Below are 23,646 nucleotides of genomic sequence, written 5' to 3' on the forward strand. Positions count from 1 at the left end.
CCTCCCAGGACCCCTCAACAGTGCCCGTGGTCCAGAATGATCAATTCGCTCTCCTTCTCCACCTTATCACAACTCCGAAGCCTTTAGAGCCCGACCTGGAGCCTGTTTCCGAGAGACACTTATAGCACTTAAAACGACTCCAACGCGATGGGTTTGTGGCCAGGGTAAGGGGGAGTAAGCGGTGCAGGCCGGGGCGCTAGCCCTCCTCCGACAGCCTGGAGTAACTGTTGAGTAGGCACGTTTAAAATGGTTACGGTGATAAAAGAAGGAATTGGAATCTTTTAAAAGACCGTCTGTTACGATATACGACTATTTAGATTTGTGAAAGAACCGAAGAGAGGTGCTAAAATAGAAAAATGCAGTCATGGAAATTAAAACTTGGGGGTAGGTTAAAGAGCAGAGCAGATTAAATACAGACAGAGAGCATTAGAGTTTATGAAAGAGTGACTCGATACAGAACTACGCTTTGACTGTAGCTCAGAGACAGAGCTACATGAAAAAATATGGAAGAGCAAGTAAGAGACCTGGAGGCTTGAGTGAGAAGGTTCTGTCGCGCATACAGAAGGCGGGAAAAAGAAACAGCATTTGAAGGAAGAATGGCTGCGATCTTTCAGATGAAATGAGCCCGCTGACGCCCGAGTAGGGTAGATATAAACAAACCCGCACCGAGCGGCAGGACTTCGAAGACAAAGGACACTTGTCAACAGCCAGAGAGGAGGCATGGCCCCTGTCCTTCGGGAGGCTGAACTCCAACAGGTGATTAAAGACATAAGGAGTGAGAGCAGAGCCCACAGCGGAGGGAGGGGGACAGGGAGGCACGGGACAGCCTGGGGGCTTCCTGGAGGAGGTGACATCTGCAGTGGGAATGAGCGAGAGAGGACGCGGGGGCCGGGTTCCCCAGGGGGCTGCAGACTAACCACAGGCAGAGCCGGCTCTTCCACCGCGGGAGCTTCTGTCTGCCTGTCTCTGTAACTGCTGTCGGGAGAGCCTGGATGCTGAGCATTTAGTGTTTAGTATCCTGGATGACTCCGTAGGCTGGAGGAAGTGTTGGAGAACGGCGAGTGGTAATCAGGTTCCTGTTCCCTGCGTGGATTGAGACTGAAGGTTTTAAATAAAAACTGGCCAGCCATCCACATGTGTCTGCGTCCTGTAGGCGCCCTCGGCCGTCCAGAAGTGGGTGGACTGGCCAAGGACTGGCTCGGGTTGCTTAAATCCTCAGTTCTGAGGACGTGGAGGGGGGGTTGGCCCCTACAGAGGTAGAACAATAAAAACGGGATCCGAGGATGTTTAACCAAGAGCAGGTGCTGAGACTATGGCCCTCAGGGCACTGATGGTCCATTTTCTCTCTGTGACCAATCCGAGGCTTTACTTGAAGCCATGTAAGAGCTGCTATTGTTAAGTCGTGGGGCTATAACATAACGGGGGGCGGGGGTGGATTTCTTTGAAAGGTGTTATGTCATGTCACATTCTCTGACTCAAGTTCAGTTTAATAAAGTTATAGAACTTGACAGAAATATCTTCTAGGAAGGATGAGCAAATTGACACTCAGATAATACCCAAGAATCTTATGTTTTATAATTCAGAATGTTTCAGAGAAAAAAGAAACAGAGAGGTTCTTCCCATTACCTGAGTCATAAATCACCTGCTCCCTTTGTGTGTGAAAGAGGCCACCCGGTGGCTCGTTCGGGTGGCTAAATCTGCACTGTCGTAATCAGTGATCAGATTCTAGAGCTGGTTGTGAGTACCAACGTCTGTCTGCACACTTCATGAAGGATCGGTTTATTTTTTTTTTATTAATTTATTTTTATTTTTGGCTGCATTGGGTCTTCGTCGCTGCACGTGGGCTTTCTCTAGTTGCGGTGAGCGGGGGCTACTCTTCATTGCGGTGCGCGGGCTTCTCATTGTGGTGGCTTCTCGTTGCGGAGCACAGGCTCTAGGCACACATGCAGGCTTCAGTAGCTGTGGCACGTGGGCTCAGTAGTTGTGGCTCGTGGGCTCGAGCTCAGGCTCAGTAGTTGTGGCACACTGGCTTCGTTGCTCTTTGGCATGTGGGATCTTCCTGGACCAGGGATCGAACCCATGTCCCCTGCATTGGCAGGTGGGTTCTTAACCACTGCACTACCAGGGAAGTCCTGAAGGGACTTTTAGAGTATGTATTGGGCGATACCAGCAGCGTAAAGATGGGAAGTTTCTTAGCAAAGTCATAATAGAGGTGACCGTGTTTTCTCCTCTTGTCATGTTGCAAGTGTCATTCCCAGTTGCAATCTTGTCTTCCGAGGGATTTCCACCCTGACAAGGTCCTAGGGTTTCAAAGTAGACAGCTTGGCAGGCTCATTGAGCTATGAGTCAGAAGCACTTGAATGAGTTTCTAGATTCTCTTTCTGACGTGCCAAGATACTTCATGAGCTCTTGTACTTCTTGTCCTCACTTTCCTCTCTGTAGAGCAGGACTGCATCCTGTGTACTCACGGCAAGAATGGTTTGATGAACTCATCAGTAGTTGAAGGAAGCATACATGGGAGCTGGTACTTTCCTACTCTTGAGTTAGAAATAGGTAACCACCACCCAGTCAAAAAATGGGCAGAAGACCTAAATAGACACTTCTCCAAAGAAGACATACGGATGGCCAAGAAGCACATGAAAAGATGCTCAACATCACCAATCATTAGAGAAAGGCAAATCAGAACTACAATGAGGTATCATCTCACACTGGTCAGAATAGCCCTCATCAAAAAGTCTACAAATAATAAATGATGGAGAGGGTGTGGAGAAAAGGGAACCTTCCTGCACTGGTGGTAGGAATGTAAATTGATGCAGCCACTATGGAGAACAGTATGGAGGTTCCTTAAAAACTAAAAACAGAACTACCATACGACTCAGCAATCCCACTACTGGGCGTATATCCAGAGAAAAATAGAATTTGAAAAGATAATGCATCCCAGTGTTCATTGCAGCACCATTTACAGTAGGCAAGACGTGGAGCAACCTAAATGTCCATCGACAAAGGAACAGACAAAGAAGATGCGGTACATGTATGCAGTGGAATATTACTCAGCCAGAAAAAGGAACAAATTAGTGCCATTTGCAGCAACGTGGACGGACCTAGAGATTATCATGCAAAGTGAAGTAAGTCAGGCAGAGAAAGACAAATACCATATGATATCATATATGTGGAATCTAAAAAAATGATACAGATGAACTTATTTACAAAACAAATAGACTCACAGACATAAAAAACAATCTTATGATTACGAAAGGGGAGGGGGGAGGGATAAATTAGGAGTTTGGGATTAAAATAGACACACTACTGTATATAAGATAGATAGGCAGGGCTTCCCTGGTGGCGCAGTGGTTGAGAATCCGCCTGCCGATGCAGGAGACACGGGTTCGTGCCCCGGTCCGGGAAGCTCCCACATGCCGCGGAGCAACTAAGCCCGTGAGCCATGGCCGCTGAGCCTGCGCGTCCGGAGCCTGTGCTCCGCAACGGGAGAGGCCACAACAGTGAGAGGCCCGCGTACCGCAAAAAAAAAAAAAAAAAAAAAAAAAAAAAAAAAGATAGATAGGCAGCAAGGACCTACTGTACAGCACAGGGAACTATATTCAAGATCTTGTAATAACCTGTAATGGGAAAGAATGTAAAAATATATATATGTTTTATATATATATATATGTATAAATGAGCCAATTTACTGTATACCTGAAACGAGTGCAATGTTGTAACTCAACTATATTTCAATAAAAATTTTTAAAAAGGAAAAAGGTAACCATGTGAGACGTTAGTCATCTAAGTGCAATACGTGGAAAGGAAGTATGTTAATAGTTGTGTGGATGACGTAACAGGACCTGGCTTGAATCTAAAAGTAAAGACGTCGAGACTCTTCAACAGAGCCGGCGCGCGTTAGACATTTAGCACGTGCCTTGCCGTTTGTTACGCTCACCTCCGAGACGATGGAAGAAAAACGTGATTTCTCTCCTTGAGTTACTTACGAAATCACTGAGTAGACAAACAGATGTGCAGTCTAGAGCAAGGGAAGACAGTGTGATTCAATGCCAGACAGTGGACGCGGGGAGTCCCGTTGAGGGGTGCAAGGGCGTGAGGACCCAGGCTGGGCCCCCGAAGAACTGGAAGGCTTAGCAGGCAGCCCGGAAGACATTCTGGGCACAGCCCGAGTAACAGGTGGGCGGCCTCCCTGCCCAGAGCAGGGAGTTCTGAGGGCGCCCTGGAGGCGAGCGTGTGCACGTGCCGGTGGGCCCAGGCGGGAGCTTCCAGGATGCAAAGAGACAGGTTTGAGCCTCAGCGTTGGGCTGTCCGTGCTGGAGTAGGGTTCTGGGTCGGTGAGGGAAGTGGTGCTGTGAGGGTTTGGGGGACGCGCTTCCATGGAGGTGGTGGCGTAGGAGAGCAGCGGAGGGGCCCCGACAAGCGCTGGGCGCTGCACTTCGTGTTCCACGCTCATTTTTCTCACAGAAACTCTCAACCAAGTACAATCACACTTTGCAGGCGTAGACCCTGAGGCCCAGGTGAATGGTCACTGAGGCCCCAGGGCTGGTACGTGATGGAGGTGACAGTTTAGCCCAATCGTGCCCAACTTCGGAGCCTTGGCTCCTTGGTGAAATATCAGATCCAAGCCCTAAGGATGGAGCTGGAGGGATTGGGCTTCGAGTAGGTGTTTGAATCATTCAGTCTTAACGTTTTACAGCATTTGTTAAAGTACTTAATTTCTTTTTTTTTTTTTTTTTAAGATGTTGGGTGTAGGAGTTTATTAATTTATTTTATTTATTTTTGCTGTGTTGGGTCTTCGTTTCTGTGCGAGGGCTTTCTCTACTTGTGGCAAGCGGGGGCCACTCTTCATCGCAGTGCGCGGGACTCTCACTATCGCGGCCTCTCCTGTTGCGGAGCACAGGCTCCAGACGCGCAGGCTCAGTAATTGTGGCTCACGGGCCCAGCCGCTCCGCGGCATGCGGGATCCTCCCAGACCGGGGCTCGAACCCGTGTCCCCTGCATTAGCAGGCAGATTCTCAACCCCTGCGCCATCAGGGAAACCCTAAAGTACTTAATTTCTCAAAAGCACTGCGCCATGTATGTTGTTGCTGATAAGTGTCTGTATTTGTGTGTACCCTAGTGTGTACGTGAAGTTGATAAAATCATGAACTTAAGAGACCCGCCTGACAGATTTCACTGTTAATTACTTCTACAGTTAAGGTATGGCTCATAAGGAAAAGTAATAAGAAGAAGCATCATATAATTCAGTGTTTCCTTTGTTTACTGTGGTTCTCTATATGCCTTAAAGAGCCTTTGGACTTCCCTGGTGGCACAGAGGTTAAGAATCCGCCTGCCAATGCAGGGGACACGGGTTCGAGCCCTGGTCTGGGAAGATCCCACGTGCCACGGAGCAACGAAGCCCGTACGCCACAACTACTGAGCCTGCGCTCTAGAGCCCACGAGCCACAACTACTGAGCTCACATGCCACAACTGCTGAGCCCACGTGCCACAACTGCTGAAGCCTGTGCACCTAGAGCCCATGCTCCACAGCAAGAGAAGCCACTGCAATGAGAAGCCCGCACACTGAATGAAGAGTAGCCCCTGCTCGCCGCAACTAGAGAAAGCCTGCATGTAGCAACAAAGACCCAACGCAGCCAAAAGTAAAAATAAAATAAAATAAATATATTTATTTTTTTTAAAAAAGTACAGCCTTTTCTAAGAGGAATTTTCCATTGAATACCGTGCAGGGCAGAGGGTGTGTGGGGGTGAGTGTTCCTGTGATAATTCAGGCATGTCTTCTGGATCATGGAGTTCTTTAAATTCTAAAAGCTTGGACATTGACTGATAAGCCACACCATGATACGGTGAAACTGCCCTCTCTTTAGTGGGGTCGTGTTTCTTTTGGGGAATATATGTATCAGAAATCTCCAGAATCACCAGAACTGAAGCTTCAGTTCTCTGACTTCAGAGAAGTTTAAACCACATCAGAGCTGGGCAGCGAGTCACCCTGGTGCCCCGTAGATTATAACTTAATCTAAGTTACAGACATTTTTCATCTCTTTCCAGGATTCATTTCTTTTTCTTGACTGTTTACATTTCCCTCTATTTCCATTTTCCTTTTTTTTTTTTTTTTTTTTTCCCCGGTACGCGGGCCTCTCACTGCTGCGGCCCCTCCCGCTGCGGAGCACAGGCTCCGGACGCGCAGGCTCAGCGGCCACGGCTCACGGGCCCAGCCGCTCCGCGGCACGTGGGATCCTCCCGGACCGGGGCACGAACCCGCGTCCCCTGCATCGGCACGCGGACTCTCAACCACAGCGCCACCAGGGAAGCCCTCCATTTTCCTTCTAAAAGTGTTTATTCTTCAGGAAATAAGTGAGTAACTACTGGATGGTGTACTTAGAGGCAATTGGGGTGTGTTCAGGGAATTACTTGTTAGATATTTAGGAGTCCGAGAGTGTGTGATTCTTTTTCACTCATTGAAGTAGAGTTGATTTACGGTGTTAATCTCTTCTGTGCGGCGCAGTGACTCAGCCGCGCGCGTGTTCTTTTTCACACTCTTGCCCACTGTGGTTTATCACGGGACACTGAGTAATTCCTTCTGAAGGTGCCCCCCCGACGGCTCTCCGTGGCTCTCTGTGTCCCTGGAGCCGCACCCGTGACGGCGCCCTGCCCTGCTCGCCTGCCCCGTCGCTGCTGTGCTCGACCTGGTCCATCTTGAGTTGGTCCCCTTTCTCGAGGGCCCGGCCCTGGGCGAGGAGCCGAGCGTCCAGGGAGAGAGGAGTCAGCCCCTCCTGCAGGGGCTGGGCTCTCGGCCTCCTGTCCGTTTGTCCCAACCTTCAGACCTAGCCTTCGCGTGTGCTAGGTCTGCGCTCGGGTTTGCACCGGTGATTTTTAAATGGCTCGCGCTCACTTCCTTTCTGTCAGAGTTCTCTGACCCGTTTCGTTCTTCGTCGTACGGTGCCTGAGCCAGCTCCTCCGTCCGTCCTCTGCCGTTGCTGCCTCCGGCTCTGCAGCCTCCCGGGGTCACTGGGACCTGGGCGGCCTTCCATCCGTCGCTTCCCCGGTGAGCCTGGCTGCCCCCGTGCCAGTGGCTCACTTGCGAAGGCGGAGCTCTGTGTGTGCTTATGGGGCCCCATAATCTGCTGTCTGTGTGCTTTCCTCGGGCCCACACGCCGCCCCCTTCCCTGTCACGGTGCTGGGGAAATCAGTCACTTAGGAAACCGAGCTGAGTTGGAAACTAGGGCCCAAATTACCGACTGCAAACAGTGAATCCAACAAAAGCTAGATTTTTACCCCAACCCTTCTCAGCCTCCCGGCCCCCTGCTCACAGGGAAATCTCAGGGGAGGAGCGTCTGACTGGCCCGGCCTGGGTCCTGTTACCACAGCTCGCTAGATGGAGGGGATTGAAACCCAGGTGAAAGGGGACGGGTGTGCGTTCCACTCGCTGCACGCACGCACGGTGGCCTCTGGTCTTTAATGATTATAATGTACCTTCGGCACGTAAGTCCCTTGAAGAAAAGGTCTCCCTGTAGATCTGTTTTGCGCTATACCCAGCGCACTGTGAATCTCTGAAAAAGGCAAAGCATTGAAGGAACTTGAGCTCAAAGCACACATCGTTTCAATTTCCACACTTCCATTTCCTTTGCTCATGAGGACCAGGTACCCGGATGGCAAGCTGTCGCCCTCCTGCTGTGGATTTATGACACACACGGACTGAGCAAGAACTTGCAGGAACTTGTAAAGGGAAGAGTCCCTGCAGCCCGGTCTTTGCTTTCTATTTTGGAGAGTGTGTGAGAAGGGCAGGACCGAGGGGTCGCAAAAACCTATGGGTGGGGGTGGGGGTTTAGGGTCACTGTGCGTGTGAGCATTTCGGCTGTTTGGTGAGCGAGTCTTAAAGAATGAGAGCCATCCTGGGGAAACGGGGCTTCATTAATTCAAGAATCTGCCTTGCCATATTCTTTATTTCTCACGTTTCACCTGTGCTTAAGTGAACATTGGGCTGCTAGACTTGGCCTGATTCGCTCTTCTTTTCAGTGGGAAAAATACTGTAAAACGTGAAAGTTTCCATCCTGGATATAGTTGGGGAAAAAAAATGTTGGTCTCACCCAAGTTCTCACTCAGCCCACCAGTCACTTCCCCGTCTGTGAGAAGGAACACAAAGATGGAGTGAAAAAGCCCCAAACCAGGGAGCCAGATCTCCTGCCGACGGCACAGCATGACAGCAAACGTCTGCGTTTCTGTCGTCCGCCTTCCCACCACTAGTGTTAAGTCTTGAAAATCTCAGGTCTCGGTCACGCGAGACAAGGTCGTGTACCCGTGTGGGATCTTCGCCGCAAGCAGCAGAAACCGACTCTCGTTTATTTAACCAGAAGGGACTGCACTGGAGGGATATCAGGGATTCTTAGAGACGGTGCGGAGACCGAAGACCTAGGGTTGGGGTCGGCAGGAAACGAGGCCCCCGTGGAAGCGCAAGAACCAAGAATCGCTGTGGGTGTTCATGCTGGCTTTTGCCGAGCAGCAGTGCAGTGACCCCAGCTGCTCCAGGCAGGCGGCCGGGGGGCGAGGCTGATTGGCCCGGCTTGGGCCCCGTTCCCACCCTGTGACGGAGGGAGGGGCCTCCGGGATTCACCCGGGAAAGGTCCTTCTCCAAAGGGGAACCAGGACGAACCTCGCGGGAGGAACTTTGGCCCAGCAGCCGAAGCGGCGAAGCGCCACCCCAGGGCAGGGAAGGAACCGCGTGACAGGAGGAGGCCAGGCCCGCTTTGCCTTCAGTGACTGAGGGTCGGAAAGGTGTGCTTGGGGACGCCGGCTTCGAGGTGCGTTGCGTCTGTCTCCGTCTCACTGCGTACCTGCCCACCCCCTTCTCTCTCCTAGTCTGGGGCTGGAGGGCGGTCCCGTTGTGCCCTTGATGTGCACGCGTGTGGGATCCTGAACACGTGTGTCACAGGAGCTGGTGGTGAAGCAGTTATACTGTGATCAGTTTTGAGAAATTCAATTTTTTAGGCCGTTTTCCTTTTTCTAATTAATTTTTTGAGAGTCTAGTTGATTTACAATGTTGTGTTAGTTTCTGCTGTGCAGCGAAGTGAATCAGTTATATGTGTACGTAGATCCGCTCTTTTTGAGCTTCTTTTCCCATACAGGTCGTTACAGAGCATTGGGTAGAGTCCCCTGGGCTGCAGGTGCTTATAGTTAGCTGTTTTATATACAGCAGTGTGTCCATCCCAGTCTCCCAATGCACCCCTCCCCCTTTTCCGCCCCCGTAGCCATAAGTTTGCTCTCTGCATCTGTGGCTCTGTTTCTGTTTTGTAAATAAGTTCATTTGTACCCTTTTTTTCTATTCCACATATAAGCGATATCATACGATATTTGTCTTTCTCTCTCTGACTTACTTAACTCTGTATGACGATCTCTGGGTCCATCCATGTTGCTGCAAATGGCATGATTTCATTCTTTTTTATGGCCGAGTAATATTCCATTGTGTATATGGACCACATCTTCTTTCTCCATTCCTCTGTCGATGGACACTTAGGCTGCTTCCAGGTCTTGGCTGTTGTGAATAGTGCTGCAGTGAACATTGGGGTGCATGCACCCTTTCGAATTACGGTTTTCTCAGGGTACATGCCCTGCAGCGGGGTTGCTGGATCACATGGGAGCTCTGTCTTTAGTATTTTGAGGAACCTCCACACTGTTCTCCACAGTGGCTGCACCAGTTTACCTTCCCACCAGCAGTGCTGCAGGGTTCCCTTTCCTCCACTCCTTCTCCGGTGTTTATCGTTCGTAGACTTTTTAATGATGGCCATTCTGACCGGTGAGAGGTGATACCCCATTGTAATCTTGATTTGCATTTCTCTAATGATGAGTGATGTGGAGCGTCTTTTCACGTGCGTCTTGTAGGCCGTTTTCCTGGGCCGCGTCAGTGTCCCCCCTGTTTGCCCCGTGGCACAGTTTCCTAGTTAACCTGCTCCATCCGTCACTGCCCAGTTACTGAGGTACGTTCATCAGTAGCCACACTTGTGCCTTTTGGCCCCATCCCGACACACAGCTCCCTCGCCCCGTCTGATTTTAGCTGTCCTGGAGTTGATTTCTGCAGGTAGCACATGGTTTCTGAATAAATACTGCCTCACGATTAAAGCTGTACCTCTCGGGGACTGTTAAGTTGCCCTGCCAAGCCTTGTGATGGGAAGGATGGCAGTAGCCTCCTACACGGTGTTCTGACCGTGTCCATGTTAAAAGGAGAGTGCAGAGCCTTCCCTGGCGGTGCAGTGGTTAAGACGGCGCGCTTCCATTGCAGGGGGCCCGGGTTCGATCCCAGTTCAGGGAACTGGGATCCCACAAGACTCGTGGGGAAATAAATAAATAAATAAAAACTAAAAGCATAAAAGGAGAGTGCAGTCTTCCAGAAGGAAACGGGCTTTAATGTCCTGGGATGTGGGGAGATCACGGGCCTTTCTGCTCTTCTCTTTCTCTGAATGTGTGATGACGTTTATAGTGTGCCCCCTGGGTGCAGGAAGGAAATAATGACTGGGTGCAGTTTTGTCGAGTTAACATTTAAATGACCATGGGATGACACCCCAGTTCGGGTCCCTGTAGGGCTCAGGGCTCCCGCCCTCACCTCTGCCCCCGAGTCTGACGCTGCACAGGAAGTTCCGGACGTCCCGATGTCCCCGGAAGCGCGGTGAAGAGTTGACCCCGTGTGTCTGTCTCGCAGCACCCCGTGCTCGACGAGCCCATCGCCGAGGCCGTGTGCATCATTGCAGACACGGACAAGTGGAGCGTCCAGGTGGCCACGAGTCAGAGGAAGGCGGTGGACAGCACGAAACTCGGCCAGGACGTCCTGGTCTCAAGCCAGGTGTCCAGCTTACTTCAGTCCATCCTGCAGCTTTATAGGCTTCACCTCCCCGCCGACTTTGTAAGTATCGTTCTCAGACCATCAGAGAAATGAGCTAAAAAAGCATGTTGCGCGGCATTGTGATTATTAAGTCACGAATTCCCGTGTGTGGATTTTAGTCTAGCTGGATGTTAGCATCAGAACAGAACGTGTGACACGAAACCAGCACACGGGCTGGATTCAGTAACAATAGTCCTGGAGACAGAGAGCACAGAGTGACACAATCTTTCTGAACCAGTTACATGGAGAAACAGGCAAGGTATGGGGGCAGGGATCAAGCATAAAGGACAATTTTAAATCCTCCTTTGGGGGGCTCATTGGTCTTCCCGTCATCAGGTCAAGTGCAAGCCGGCCAGCTTCCGAAGGGACTAGTTCCATCTGTGCAGGGACCATCCTCCCAAAGTTGTTATGTATAAATAGAATATCGTTCGTGTAAACACTTAAAATGTTGAAGCACCGTAACCATAGGGGATGGTATCGATTGTTCCTTTTCGAATGGGATTTTAAAATCACTTTGATAACGTTACATTAAATACAAACAGCAGACAGACCCCCTAAACTCCGAGAAAATGATCAGCAGCTCTCCCCGAGTCCCTGGAATAATATGCAAAACAAATTCCTGTGTGTGTGTGTATCTGTGTCTGTGTGTCTGTGTGTCTGTGTGTCTGTGTGCAGAGAGTTCGAGAGAAAATACATTTAGCAAGGAAGGGAGTCAGGTTTCCGGAGCGGAAGCACAGCTGAAGGGCACGTGCAGGGCAGAGCCCCACGCGTTGGCGGGGCTGCAGCTGGGGGGTGCTCACCAGCCTTCTGGACTCCTCCTCCGTCAGCCCCAAACCAAACCGCATCTCCCTTCCAGCCTCCGGCCTCCACAAGAGATGCAGAGCTATTGACAAGCAAGTAGGAGGCTGAATATGCCTCACCTGCCTGATTGCTTCATGGAGGGCGTTCCCCTGAGTTCTTGTGACCGGATCTGCAGGTGCAGCACACTCCGGTCAGGACACCTTTGTCCTTGGAGGAGGTGCTTTGAAACACTGGCTGTCACCTCAGGTGGCAGCACAGCATCACGGGGCACCACTGGACATCACGGGGTCACGTCCAGGCTTTGCCGTTGGTCCGTTGGGCATCTCAGGGCCGCAGCTTTCTCCTCTGCAAAGTGAAGATGGTACCTAGGCAACAAGCATGTGTGAGAATCCTCCAAGGTGCTGCTTTCTACCTGTCTGTCCAAGCTCAGGCGAGATGAGATGCCCTGGCAGCCAGTGGACAGTAGTGGCCAGTCCGTGGGCTTTCAGTGGCCTGGACTCAGACCGAGGCTTCTCTGCCTCTGAGTCGTGTGCCTTGTCGAAGCTGGGGCACAGCAGAACCTATCCTGTCGGGTTATAAAAATTAATGAGATAATTCAGGTAAAGCGCTTGAAGTAGTGCGGGATGTTATACATACTCAGGAAACAGCTACTATTAGTGTAACTGTTAGTAAGAACCAGTTGCGTGAAACAGTGTCCATGGCTTTAAAGACTGACACCACCTTTTCACTGAAACCTTTATTTGGGCTTTAAACTGTAGGACCCGTGTTCTCAGGGGTAACACAGAAGGCACCACCTGTGGCACATTATAACCTGACTCTTGTTCTACATTTGTAGGCAGTTTTTCCTTCTAGTAGCAACTTGCATCATGCTGATTTAGAGGCCAAAGTCCGCTTTTCTGTAAGGGAATAGAGATATATTTGATTTTACAGTTTTTTACTATTATATTTACCAAACTTTTATATTTTATTCTATAATCCATATCTCTTGCTACGTTTGATATCTTAGTTATCCCAGCAGTAAATTACCACAGTTAATTCTTTTTACTTCATTTAGACATGTTACATACAACCACTTAATAATATGAATGACTTGACAAAATCAGGATCAAAGAACATCCTCTACAGTTTAAAATTCTCCTTAAAAGTCACTCGAATGAAACACGTGATTAAAGGCCTGTTAGTACCTTCAGTACAAAAAGAGAAAGTAGCTATTTAAAATTTCAGAAGTTAAAGTTGAAGAAATCCATCTCACAGAGGAGGGAGGGGAATCCCAAAACAGTTCAATTTCATAATCAGGCCTTTAAAAAAATTTCTAAGTGCTCTGATTGCAAGTTCCGTGCACATTCCATATGAACTAATGTTCTGTTTATTTCCGCACTGCAACACACAGTTTTCCTGGGGACTATGAAAACACAGTAAATTCACTATTTTAAAACATACAGGATTCAGCGTAATGTCAATGTTCTTTTCAATATTTTACAACACTCTTACTAAAACTTTGTATTTGCTCCACGAGGAACTGACACTGAACAGGAGACCTTTCCGCACTTAACTCTGTTTTCCTGGGGGAATATTTTCCCCAAGAGAATTGGCAAAAAATCCTCCTCGCTTTGAGTACTACTGTTACTCACTTACCAGTTGTGTTTCGCCCACACAACACGATGCACTTAAGATTTTAAGCCAATGAAAAACAGAAAAGATTGCATCTCGAATGGATACTTTTTCCATGTCACTGATCAGCCCAGGTGGTCAAGATCAACATTTTCAAGTGCATCTGTTCATCTTTTTACCTTGAAAATAGCAGGCATGATAGTCTAGAAGAAAATCATGTCTGATGGAGTGACCCTTGCCAGAGCCATGGTAAGCCGTGGCTTACTGAGCTGCCTGGATCACTCTCCCTGCCGAATGCAAAAGCATTTGCCTCTGGTGCAAGACACAGGTGACTGCCATTCTCTAAAAACGAAGCTGAACACAGTTCCAAGGGTAGAGATGTTCTGAACAAAATTGCCCTTTCTTCATTGTTACTAGAGACCTAGTTAAAATACACTCTTGAGAGCAAAAAAAAAAAGGTTCAGAATAACCTTGTTCCAGTCGTTCTTCTGGGAGCGAATTGCACCAAAATAATCTGAGATACAGGAAAACAACAAGAAAGTTGCTCTTTACAAAATTATGTATAATAACAAAAATGCAGATGGCTGTGTGATTTTAGTAATGGTAAATTCACGTGCTGAAAAATCAGTCATAAAAATTATATTGATAAAGAATTTTTAATACCGTGGGAAAATGATTATTAGAAAGTTTTTTGAAAGCAGGAAATAAGTGTACTTATGGAATGATTTTAACTATGTAGAAACAAATGCTTTTTTAGAAAGACCAGAAAATACATATGAAGATCTTAACAGTCACTGGAAAAATTAAACTCTATTGTTTTACAAAAACCTATTCTTTTTTCTTTTTTAAAGTTTTATATTGGCGTACAGTTGATTTACAGTGTTGTGTTAGTTTCAGGTGTGCAGCATAGCGATTCGGTTGTACACACACGTATCTACTCTTTTCAGATTCTTTTCCATATAGGTTATCACAGAGTATTGAGTAGAGTTCCCTGTGCTCTACAGTAGGGCCTTGTTGATGACAAAAACCTGTTCTTATCCCTGCTCATGGTAGCGTCTGAGCTGGGTTGTAATTCTTGAAGTGTATTTTAAAGAGGTGAGATTACAGTAGCGTACTTAGAAATGGATCGAGGGAATTGCGGCTCTTAGACGTTGGCAGCGATCTGAGTTCTTGCCCTCACTGTGAGCGTGATTGGCTTTGCAGTGCATCATGCACCTGGAAGACAGACTACAGGAGATGTACCTGAAGAGTAAGATGCTGTCTGAGTACCTTCGTGGACACACGCGCGTGCACGTCAAAGAATTAAGTGTCGTTCTCGGGTGAGTTCTGGGGAGGCCAGCACCCCCCTGTGGGGGGCTGTCCCCTGCGCCGTACCTACTGACCTGCCCAGCCTCTGGGGCTCCACAGTGCACGGCATGTTTCTTGTATCTGATACTGGAGTGTCACACCCGGAAACACATGCCGACCTTGAAGCTGGTGGCACCTCGTTAGTCTTCCCCCTGGATTATTTTAGCCTTGAGGGTGCGAAGCGTAATCCTCCTCCGTCTGCCCCGTTCTGGTCATTTCAGCGCGATGTGAGAGTCACGAGCTGTCAGACACGCGGCGGCAGCTGTGTTTTCCTTGCTTTTTCTGGAGGAGGCGGGGAAGGCCATTCCCCTGGACTTGGGGGCCCGTCTGTGCACCCCGGGTGACCGCACTCTCCTCCCTTCTATTATGAGCGCATCAGAAGAGGAGGCGTGCGTGTTATCGATAACGTATATCATTTTCCGGAGGCTCTTTGCCCTAACTTCTGTGGGGGAAGACATTCTGACTTGTGTTTCACTCACTGCTTAATGTTCCACAGGGAAGTAACAAAAAGACATTGTGTAGATGAGGCGTTGTCTCCCTTACCTGTGATGATGACCTCTCCCCCCACACACCAAGTTTTGGGCAAGGAAATACTGTGTATAAAACATCAACCCGGGCCTCCCTGGTGGCACAGCGGTTGGGAGTCCTCCTGCCGACGCGGGGGACGCGGGTTCGTGCCCCAGTCCGGGAGGATCCCACGTGCCGCGGAGCGGCCGGGCCCGTGAGCCGTGGCCGCTGAGCCTGCGCGTCCGGAGCCTGTGCTCCGCAGCGGGAGAGGCCACAGCAGTGAGAGGCCCGCGCACCGAAAAAAAAAAAAAAAAGTCAACCCTGAAATTCTCTGTTAAACCTGCCAATCAAAGTATTATTTCAAGGCTCAGGCCTCTGCATTCTTGTCGGACTTTTCATCTTTCACACCCAGGATATGACTTATACTGTATTGTTTGGCTCTTAGCGTTTCCTGTCACTTTTGTTCTTTTTTTTTTTTTTTTTTTTTTTTTACATCATTTAAAAAATGTTCTCCCGGGCTTCCCTGGTGGCGCAGTGGTTGAGAGTCCGCCTGCCGATGCAGGGGACGCGGGTTCATGCCCCGGTCCGGGAGGATCCCACGTGCCGCGGAGCGGCTGGGCCTGTGAGCCGTGGCCGCTGCGCCTGCGCGTCCGGAGCCTGTGCTCCGCAACGGGAGAGGCCACAACAGTGAGAGGCCCACGTACAGAAAACAAAACAAAAGAAAACAAAAAAAAGATAAAAAATGTTCTCCCCTTTTGAGGCATTTGCTTTTGCACTTTTTACTTAGATCTCTTCACCAGCCTCACTGTACTCCTGCCCCATCGGGTTTCCGATGCAGGATGTGCAGCTTGTATTTCCGGGACGCTTGCCTGGCCCCTGACTGACAGGTGCCCGCCTTCAGCACCCCGAGAAGGATGGTGAGGGTGGATTTACCTCCCCGTCGCCAGGCCCCTCAGCGCCTTGTCAGTGGGGGTCCCTGCAGCCCCTCCTCAGCCCCTCCCGTGGCCAGGCCAGTGGCACTAAGGTGCTGGGAGCTCCCTGTCTGCCCTGAGATGAGGTCCGGAGGGAGCATTACTGGAGAAGGCGTGGAACACTGCACGAGCTCGTGCCTGCTGCCTTTTTAGGTTGTATTTTCAATTTGGGGTTTTGGGAATCAAGGGAGAGCGTTAGGACATATTTCAAGGGCCGGGACCGTCCTGAGTTTTCCAGGGCGCGCAGACTTCTGCCCAGGCCTACCTGTGGGTGTCGGGCACGGCCTCACGGGGCGTCTCGGTCGGGTCAGCCGTGAAGAGCTCTCCGGGGTTCTGGAGACGCTGCCAGCGTCCTGCGTTCCCAGAGACGGACGGGAAGCCGGTGCAGACTCGGGGCGCAGGCCGGGAGGGCTGGCCGGAGGGGGAGTCGCACAGAGGCCGCGTGGGGGTGCGGGGAACGTCGAGGCGCGGGGACAGGCTCCCGTGTCCCCGCCTCGTTCCCTCCGTCACGGGTTCTGGGCACCGCCCGGGCAGCCCTGGGGTCCGGCGCCGGGGCCCTTCCCGGACGTCCTGTGCTTTAAAGCAACGTCCCCTCCTTTCTCCGCCTCCAGGATCGAGTCCAACGACCTGCCCCTGCTGACGGCTGTCGCCAGCACTCACTCGCCGTACGTCGCTCAGATACTCTTATAAGCCGACGCTCAGGACAGCGGCTCGGGGAGGACGGGCCCGCCGCTCAGCCGGAGGAGGAGGGGGACAGACGGCCACTGCCCGCGACCGCGAGGCCCGAGCAGGCGGACGAGGCCGGGCCGGGCCGGGCGGCGGCGTGAGCACGTGGGGGCCCGGGAGCGGGGCCGAGGCGTCTCCGCGTCCCCGCGCGAGCCCCCCAGGCTGGGCCGCGGGGCCCCCTCCGCCCCGGGGGCTGCGCGTCTCCGTCACCGTCAGGCGCAAAGCGCGGGCCCGGGAGCCCCGGGGACCCCGGGGACCCGCCGCCTCCCCGTCTTGGCCCAGTTTACCGAGGCCGAGAGGCGGCCACGGGCAGGTCAGGGACGGGTCGTCGGTGCGATCGAGGCAGGAACCCGCGCGGCGGCCCCGGCCCGGCCCCGGCCGGCTTCTCCGGACGCTTCGCCGCGCTCGGCAGCCTTTCCAGCGGGGCCGCCCGCCCGAGCGGCTCTGTGGCTGGGCTCCTCCCGCGGAAGCCAGCCGCTCGCTGCCCTGGTTAGCGCGACGGGCTGTGTACACGTTGAAAGGCCCCGCCGTCCCGGTGGGCGACGAGAGCTGCGGGAGAGCAGGAGGACTCGCGAAAGGAATGAGTTGGAACGTTTATAAACAATCCAGATCGGAGCTGAGTTTTTACACTGTCATCTCTGTGCCTTCCAATCCCTATACGTCCTTTTCAGAACAGCTTCCCAGAAATTCACTGCCCCCTAGTACAAAAACCGGCCACGATGAAGCATTGTTTTTATTTATGAGCGTAGTTTGCTTTTTAGAAAACCTTAATTTTCTGTTGACGTTAACTTTAGTTTACTGACCGTGAAACAGACGAGGTACTGACATCCAGGGTGAAGGAAAAGCCTCTTTGGTAAACGGATGGTTCAAAGGCGGGCGGCGAACCCAGTACACCAGAACTGTTAGCTGCTGCAGATCTTGAGGTCGGTTCGTTATAACCAGGCTCTGATTTCCTTCTCTTTTATGAATTGATGCAGGTCCTTTCCATGTAGCCTTTGCACCTAAGAATAGGAAACGACTTCCCTTTCAGGAGTTAAAATGGCTTCATATTTTCTACTTGATAAAATCCTGATCCCAAACCCCAAGTTACATACATCTGTGTCTTTACTCTTTGACAAATGCACGTGAGTTATTTGTTTGAAAGAGGAGAGCGGCAGGGCCAACGGAGAAAAACAGGTGTGTTCTTCTTTCTTAGGACTAGGTCAGAACTGCAGCCTTCCCCTCTCGTTTGTAGTAAATCATCTTTCTTCTTTCTTTTGGCCGCTCCAGGCGGCTTGTAGCGTCTTCGTTCCCCGACCAGGGGCTGAACTCAGGCCCTCCGCGGGGCGAGCACCGAGCCCTAACCCCTGGACCCCAGGGAAGTCCGCCCCCCCCCTTTTTTCCGGTGTGAAACGCGGAGAGGCGTGTTGAGGCTCTTCAGATCTTGGATTTGTATTGTACGTCTTTCTCCCATGAAAGTGACGTTGTCCATTCTTTCTATGTCTTCTGCTTCCTCTTGCCTGGTGTCCGGCCGAGATGGGTGTCCGAGTCCCTGGCTCCGTGGCATCGAGGCGGTTGTTGTTGACCTCGCCCGTGGCCGCCCCCTCTCCCCGTCCGTGCTGAGTGAGGTCACAGCGTCCCCTCTGCACCGGCTTCGAGCCCCCGCAGTCTCGGTTTCCTTCTCCTCGTTGACACGTTCCGGGCACTTCCCCTCCCTCCCCCGACCTTCCAGGGCTTCACAGACAATAACTAGAAACAGAATCAGTGCACGTAGCGGCCCGGTGAGCAATAGACCCGGCCCGGGGACGCTGATCTTCCAACGGCCGATTCTAAACTCCACGCGTCACAGATGTGGCCCAGGCCCTGGACGCCGAGGAAGCTGGCTTTGCCTCCGCATCGCCTGTCCCCCGCCTCCCCCGGGAGAAGGCGACGGAGGGAGAGCGCTCAGGACTCTGGACGGCCCGGCCCTCACGGCTGCCGCCTGCACCGCAGACCGGGGATGTGGCGGCTCGTTCATAAACCCTCCCCTGGAGAGCATCCACCTGTGCTCGCTCCTAAACTCGGCCTCCTCCCAAACGCGGAAACGAATCTCATGGAACCGTGTTGAGACACACACCGGACCCCACCTGGTGGCTTGGGTCTGCCTTAGCCCAAGAGGCAAGGAAGGGACCCGCCCTGGCCCAGGCCCACCTCCAGAAACAAAAGTTTAAAAAAAAAAAAAAAAAAAGTACAGATAGAGAAAACTACCTCAGTTGACAGGATTCCGCCTTTAGGGTTTCTTCAACTTTGACGTCTTACCTGTTGAGTGCACCTTTTGTAGCATCTTGCTTTTCCACGCAAGCTGGGAGGCAGGACAGAGCGGGTGTGTGCCCGCGTGACCGTGATGGGCCTCTCTCTAGCATGTCGCGGTTTTATTTTTCATAGACTGACGGGTGATATGAATGTAAAGATCATTGTGTACGTTTAAACATGACAATGAAAACTTAAAATGTAGCTTCCATACTTGTGCATAATTCCAAAGTATTTTATTTTTATCAGTGTTAAATAGCTTTTTGTACAGGCTTCAATCCATTTTCCTGAAGTGTGCTGTTTTTTATTGAAAGTAACTCCAAACTTTTCACATCCCATGGAACTGCCGTTTACACATCGCAACTTTTTAAACTTTCCATATTTTTCAAAGTTAATTTTTTGCGAGGGAGGAACATCCCTGCCTGCTAAACCATACTCAACTGTTGTTAGGCCCTTCTAATTAGGTCCTGAGATTTTATAAAATTCAGCCTGCAGCTTTTTAGGTTCCTCACTAGAGTTGGTTGTACATAAAAATAAAGCATATGAAGTGACCCCACAGTTCTTTTAAATACCTGGGTTTTTCCACTAACACATACTTTTGAAAGTATTTTGTTCACGCGTACTTTCACCAATAAACTGAAAAAGTCTTTAGCTTCTCGGTAAATGTGAACCATTTGTTTTCTCTTGTGCTTTGGGGGAGGGGACCTTTTAATATACTATTTGCCTAAATCAAGCAGCCCCCTCTGAATGTTAATTTTTAAATGTCCATCTTTGGTGAACCGTATATCTTGAAAGCAAGATTGCAATGTGCTTAAATTTAAGTGGTGTTTAAAAAGGAGAAAATTCTGGGATTGATTTATTACTACTGAAGTTCCATTAAGACAGATTGGTAGGACTTTGTGTTTTTGATCAGTTCAATAGATATCAATGTCAACGTATGGAAATTTTTTTCTTCAGACTTGTTCACATATCATTCTGATCCATTTTTATGTGGCATTTGGTGCAATAAACCTTCTGAATTTATCTTGAACCTTTTCCTGGTGCTGCCTGTGACTGGTCTGTTACGTTTAATCAGACTTAGACGTCTCATTTCCAGTCCTTCATGCTGAAACAAGCGCGCTGTATCTGTCGGTGACTCTCGGCAGGGCTGTCGGGGAAACGTAGGGCCTCTTTGGTGAGCCTGGCAGCGGGCGAGGGCACCTGGCACAGGGTGGGCGGGGGCCGGGGGTGATGGCAGAGCGTCTCGTCACGTGCAGGGCGGCCCAGAATGAGGGGTTATCCCACCTCCCGTGTGACTCACAAATATGCTGCTCACATTCAGGTAGGTGAAAGCCTTAGTTCATAATATGATCTGAGCTGAGAATTTAATTTTGCGTTACATACGGGCGCAGCGCATTTCTCTCGGGAGCTTCCTATACGCTGAATCTGCCGGGAATGCCACTGTTGTATATAAACTGAGGCGAGATTTGACTTTGTAAGGTTTGGGATGTCAGCAAGAACTGACATACGTTTGGAAAACCGTGTTACCAGTAGCTGCTCTCCTCATGAAGTGTGTCATCAGCACAGAGTTCCGTATCATCTCTGCTTGTAGCTGTGGCCTTCGCGGAGATTCCACTTGGGAGCAAGTATCTGCTTCGTTCATTGTATTTTCTAATCTACTAGTGCCCCAATGTCTGTGTGTTAAAGTATATGTTAATATAAGTTGTAAAATAGCACAACTAGGGCATTATAGTGGTTTGTTATACGTTATGTGTGTAAGGTTATTCTGTTGATGAATCTTATGAATTTTATTTTAGGAAAATAAAGGGCATTACAAAATATTTGCTATGAAATGTATCACTGATACATACGGCCTCAGGAAACATATGCCACGAAGTGTAACTTTTGTAGCTACATAAGACCATATTGAATCCTGTTGTTTTCAGATTACAGGAAGGAGTAATATTAGGTATTGCTAAATCCTTTTTGGATGAAAAGTAAATTTCAAGTGTTTTGCATGTTCCCTTGAACATCACGCCATTGAGAAAGCCCTGACGCACACATACACACCACGTTGCTTCTTGGTTCTGTCGGATGCCCGATATACGTCACCTCATTTGATCCTCACACCTGGATGAGGCAGGTATTATGACAGCTAATCTTACGTGTCACCTTGGTTAGGCCAGGGGACCCAGATACCTGGTCTAACGCCCGTGCGATGTTGCTGTGAAGGCTTTTTAGGTGACAGCCACACACAAATGAGTCGGCTTTGAGTGAAGCAGGTTACCCTCCGTGCGGTGGGGCATCTCCCCGGTCAGTTGCAGGACTTCAGAGAAAACAGACTGAGATCCCCTGAAGAAGAGGGAATTCGGCCTCGCCACGGCCTTCACACTCTTGCCTGGGTCTCCAGCCCGCTGGCCTATGCAGATTTGGGGTCTGCCAGCCTCCACAATCATGTGAGCCAATTCCTTAATTCCTTAAGAGAAAGCTATCCATCTGTCTAGCTCTATGCATCTGTCCATCCATCCACCACCCATCCATCGACGCTTTTGTCCCTTCATCCATTCATGTCTATCTCTCCATCCATCCACCCACCCACTCATCCATTTGTCCCTTTATCCATTTCATCCATCCATCCATCCATCCGTCCCTTTATCCATTCATCTATCTCTCTGTCTCTCCATCCATCCATCCATCCATCCATCTGTCCCTTTATCCATTCATCTATCTCTCTGTCTCTCCATCCATCCATCCATCCATCCATCTGTCCCTTTATCCATTTCATCCATCCATCCATCCATCCATCTGTCCCTTTATCCATTCATCTATCTGTCTATCTCTCCATCCATCCACCCACCCACTCATCCATTTGTCCCTTTATCCATTTCATCCATCCATCCATCCATCCATCTGTCCCTTTATCCATTTCATCCATCCATCCATCCATCCATCTGTCCCTTTATCCATTCATCTATCTGTCTATCTCTCCATCCATCCACCCACCCACTCATCCATTTGTCCCTTTATCCATTTCATCCATCCATCCATCCATCCATCTGTCCCTTTATCCATTCATCTATCTGTCTGTCTCTCCATCCATCCATCCACCCATCCTGTTGGTTCTGTTTCCCTGGAGAACCCTGACTCACACAGGTACGTAAGGTATCGGTCCAGTGACGTCCATGGGGACCCAGCAAAGCGGTTGGGAGTCAGAATATTGTCACAGTGGGTTATCGGAGGTTGACTTTGAAGCAAAGATCTTTAACGTAGTGAAGAGTGCAGACTTCAGAGTTTCCCCTTAGATAAGTCACATCGTCTCTGAACATGGGATGCAAAGGGGGTGCTGGAGAACAGGAAGAGCCTAACGTAGGACAACCTCTGAGACAACAGAGGAGGAGGTACCAGCTCGTTCGTGCTGGGAGAGAGGAGATTCCTTCCCACTGCTGCGCCTCGCCCTCTGTATTCTTGGGGACCTCGGGCCAGCAGTCACCATCCCCTTCTCTCACCTTCAAGCACTCAGTCTACCGACCTTCCTCCTAGGCCCCTGCCTCCACCCCTCACCTCACAAGGTCACGTCCGTCAGCCTCCACTGGCTCCCCCCATGGTTACTGAGGTCTTTCCCCACATCCAGTCAGGACCCAGAGCTGCTGAACTTGCACTCTTTGGGTGCCAAGTGCATCACCTTCTCTCCTTGCTCTTTACCTTCTTTCAGTCCCTCATTCTCACCCGAGTTACCACAATGCCCTCCAAACTCACCTCCCTTTTGTAGCAACACTTCTCACCAATTTTCCTCCAGGCTGATGTCTAACTGACCTTCCCAAAATGGAAGTTTAATCCTGTCACTTTTGTTTAAAAGTTGGCCCAGGAAAATCCAAGCTCCTCAGCACCTGAGCCCCCTCCTCTGGCCTCACCACCAGACACCCATGTCTGCAGGCTGCTGGTTATGCAGCCATGTTAGAGCACACTCCCTTACCTAAAGGCGCTCGCTGATCACTGCCTGTGCCCTGTCAATCCTTCGTCCTGGTTTCCCACTCCCTTTTGCTCCATCCAGGCCCCCCTGTTCTGGCTCAAAATGCAGCTCGGGGCAAACCCTCCAGCGCCTTGCTACTCAGCATCCCTGGATCAACCGCAGCTGCCTCACCCGCGAGCTTGACGGACTGTGCAGAATCTCAAGCCCTGTCCCAGACTGACTGAACCAGGATCTGCACCTTAATACCATCCCCAGATGACACATATGCACATTAAACTCTTGAGAATCACTACTCCCACACCCAGTGTGAGTGAGTGGGTGAGGGAAGGAACATATCAATTACTGAGATTATGTCCATGTTTTGGAGGCAAGGGGAGCGATGAAGATATTTGCAAGCAAAGAAATGAAATAGAAGTGGATCACGATGTTGAAACTGTCTCACACATAAATTTCACAACACTTAAGTAGCTATTATTTATGTGGAGAAGAAAAGGTCAACCAAAAGAAGGGAAAACAGATGTAATAGAAGATAGAACTTGAGAGACATTTTGTGACTTAAAAGAAGAAATTTGGGGAAATGTAGAAAAACAGTTGAGAA

General features: G+C 50.2%; 2 protein-coding genes across 12 annotated transcripts in view; one reads left to right on the plus strand and one right to left on the minus strand.

Moving 5' to 3' along the window:
* FNIP2 (folliculin interacting protein 2) overlaps nt 1–23,646 on the plus strand; it is a 218,059-nt gene that overhangs the window by 103,482 nt on the left and 90,931 nt on the right. For 7 of the 11 annotated variants that reach the window (XM_067035451.1, XM_067035449.1, XM_067035455.1 and 4 more), the window contains 2 exons: nt 10,689–10,889; nt 14,484–14,599. In XM_067035451.1, the coding sequence (XP_066891552.1) occupies nt 10,689–10,889; nt 14,484–14,599 (317 nt within the window). Of the gene's footprint in view, nt 1–2,442; nt 3,224–10,688; nt 10,890–14,483; nt 14,600–15,921; nt 16,391–16,716; nt 16,939–23,646 lie in introns of those variants that run through there. The other 4 variants (XM_059066811.2, XM_067035447.1, XM_067035446.1 and 1 more) reach the window with 3 other exon arrangements.
* Nucleotides 12,391–23,646, minus strand: part of SPMIP2 (sperm microtubule inner protein 2) — a 103,702-nt gene continuing 92,446 nt past the window's right edge. Inside the window, 1 exon segment of the mRNA XM_059066828.2 lies at nt 12,391–12,565. Within this exon segment, the coding sequence (XP_058922811.1) occupies nt 12,518–12,565 (48 nt within the window). The 3' untranslated portion in view covers nt 12,391–12,517.

The sequence above is a fragment of the Kogia breviceps genome, chromosome 6 (assembly GCF_026419965.1).
Source record: "Kogia breviceps isolate mKogBre1 chromosome 6, mKogBre1 haplotype 1, whole genome shotgun sequence".
Lineage (NCBI taxonomy): Eukaryota > Metazoa > Chordata > Mammalia > Artiodactyla > Physeteridae > Kogia > Kogia breviceps.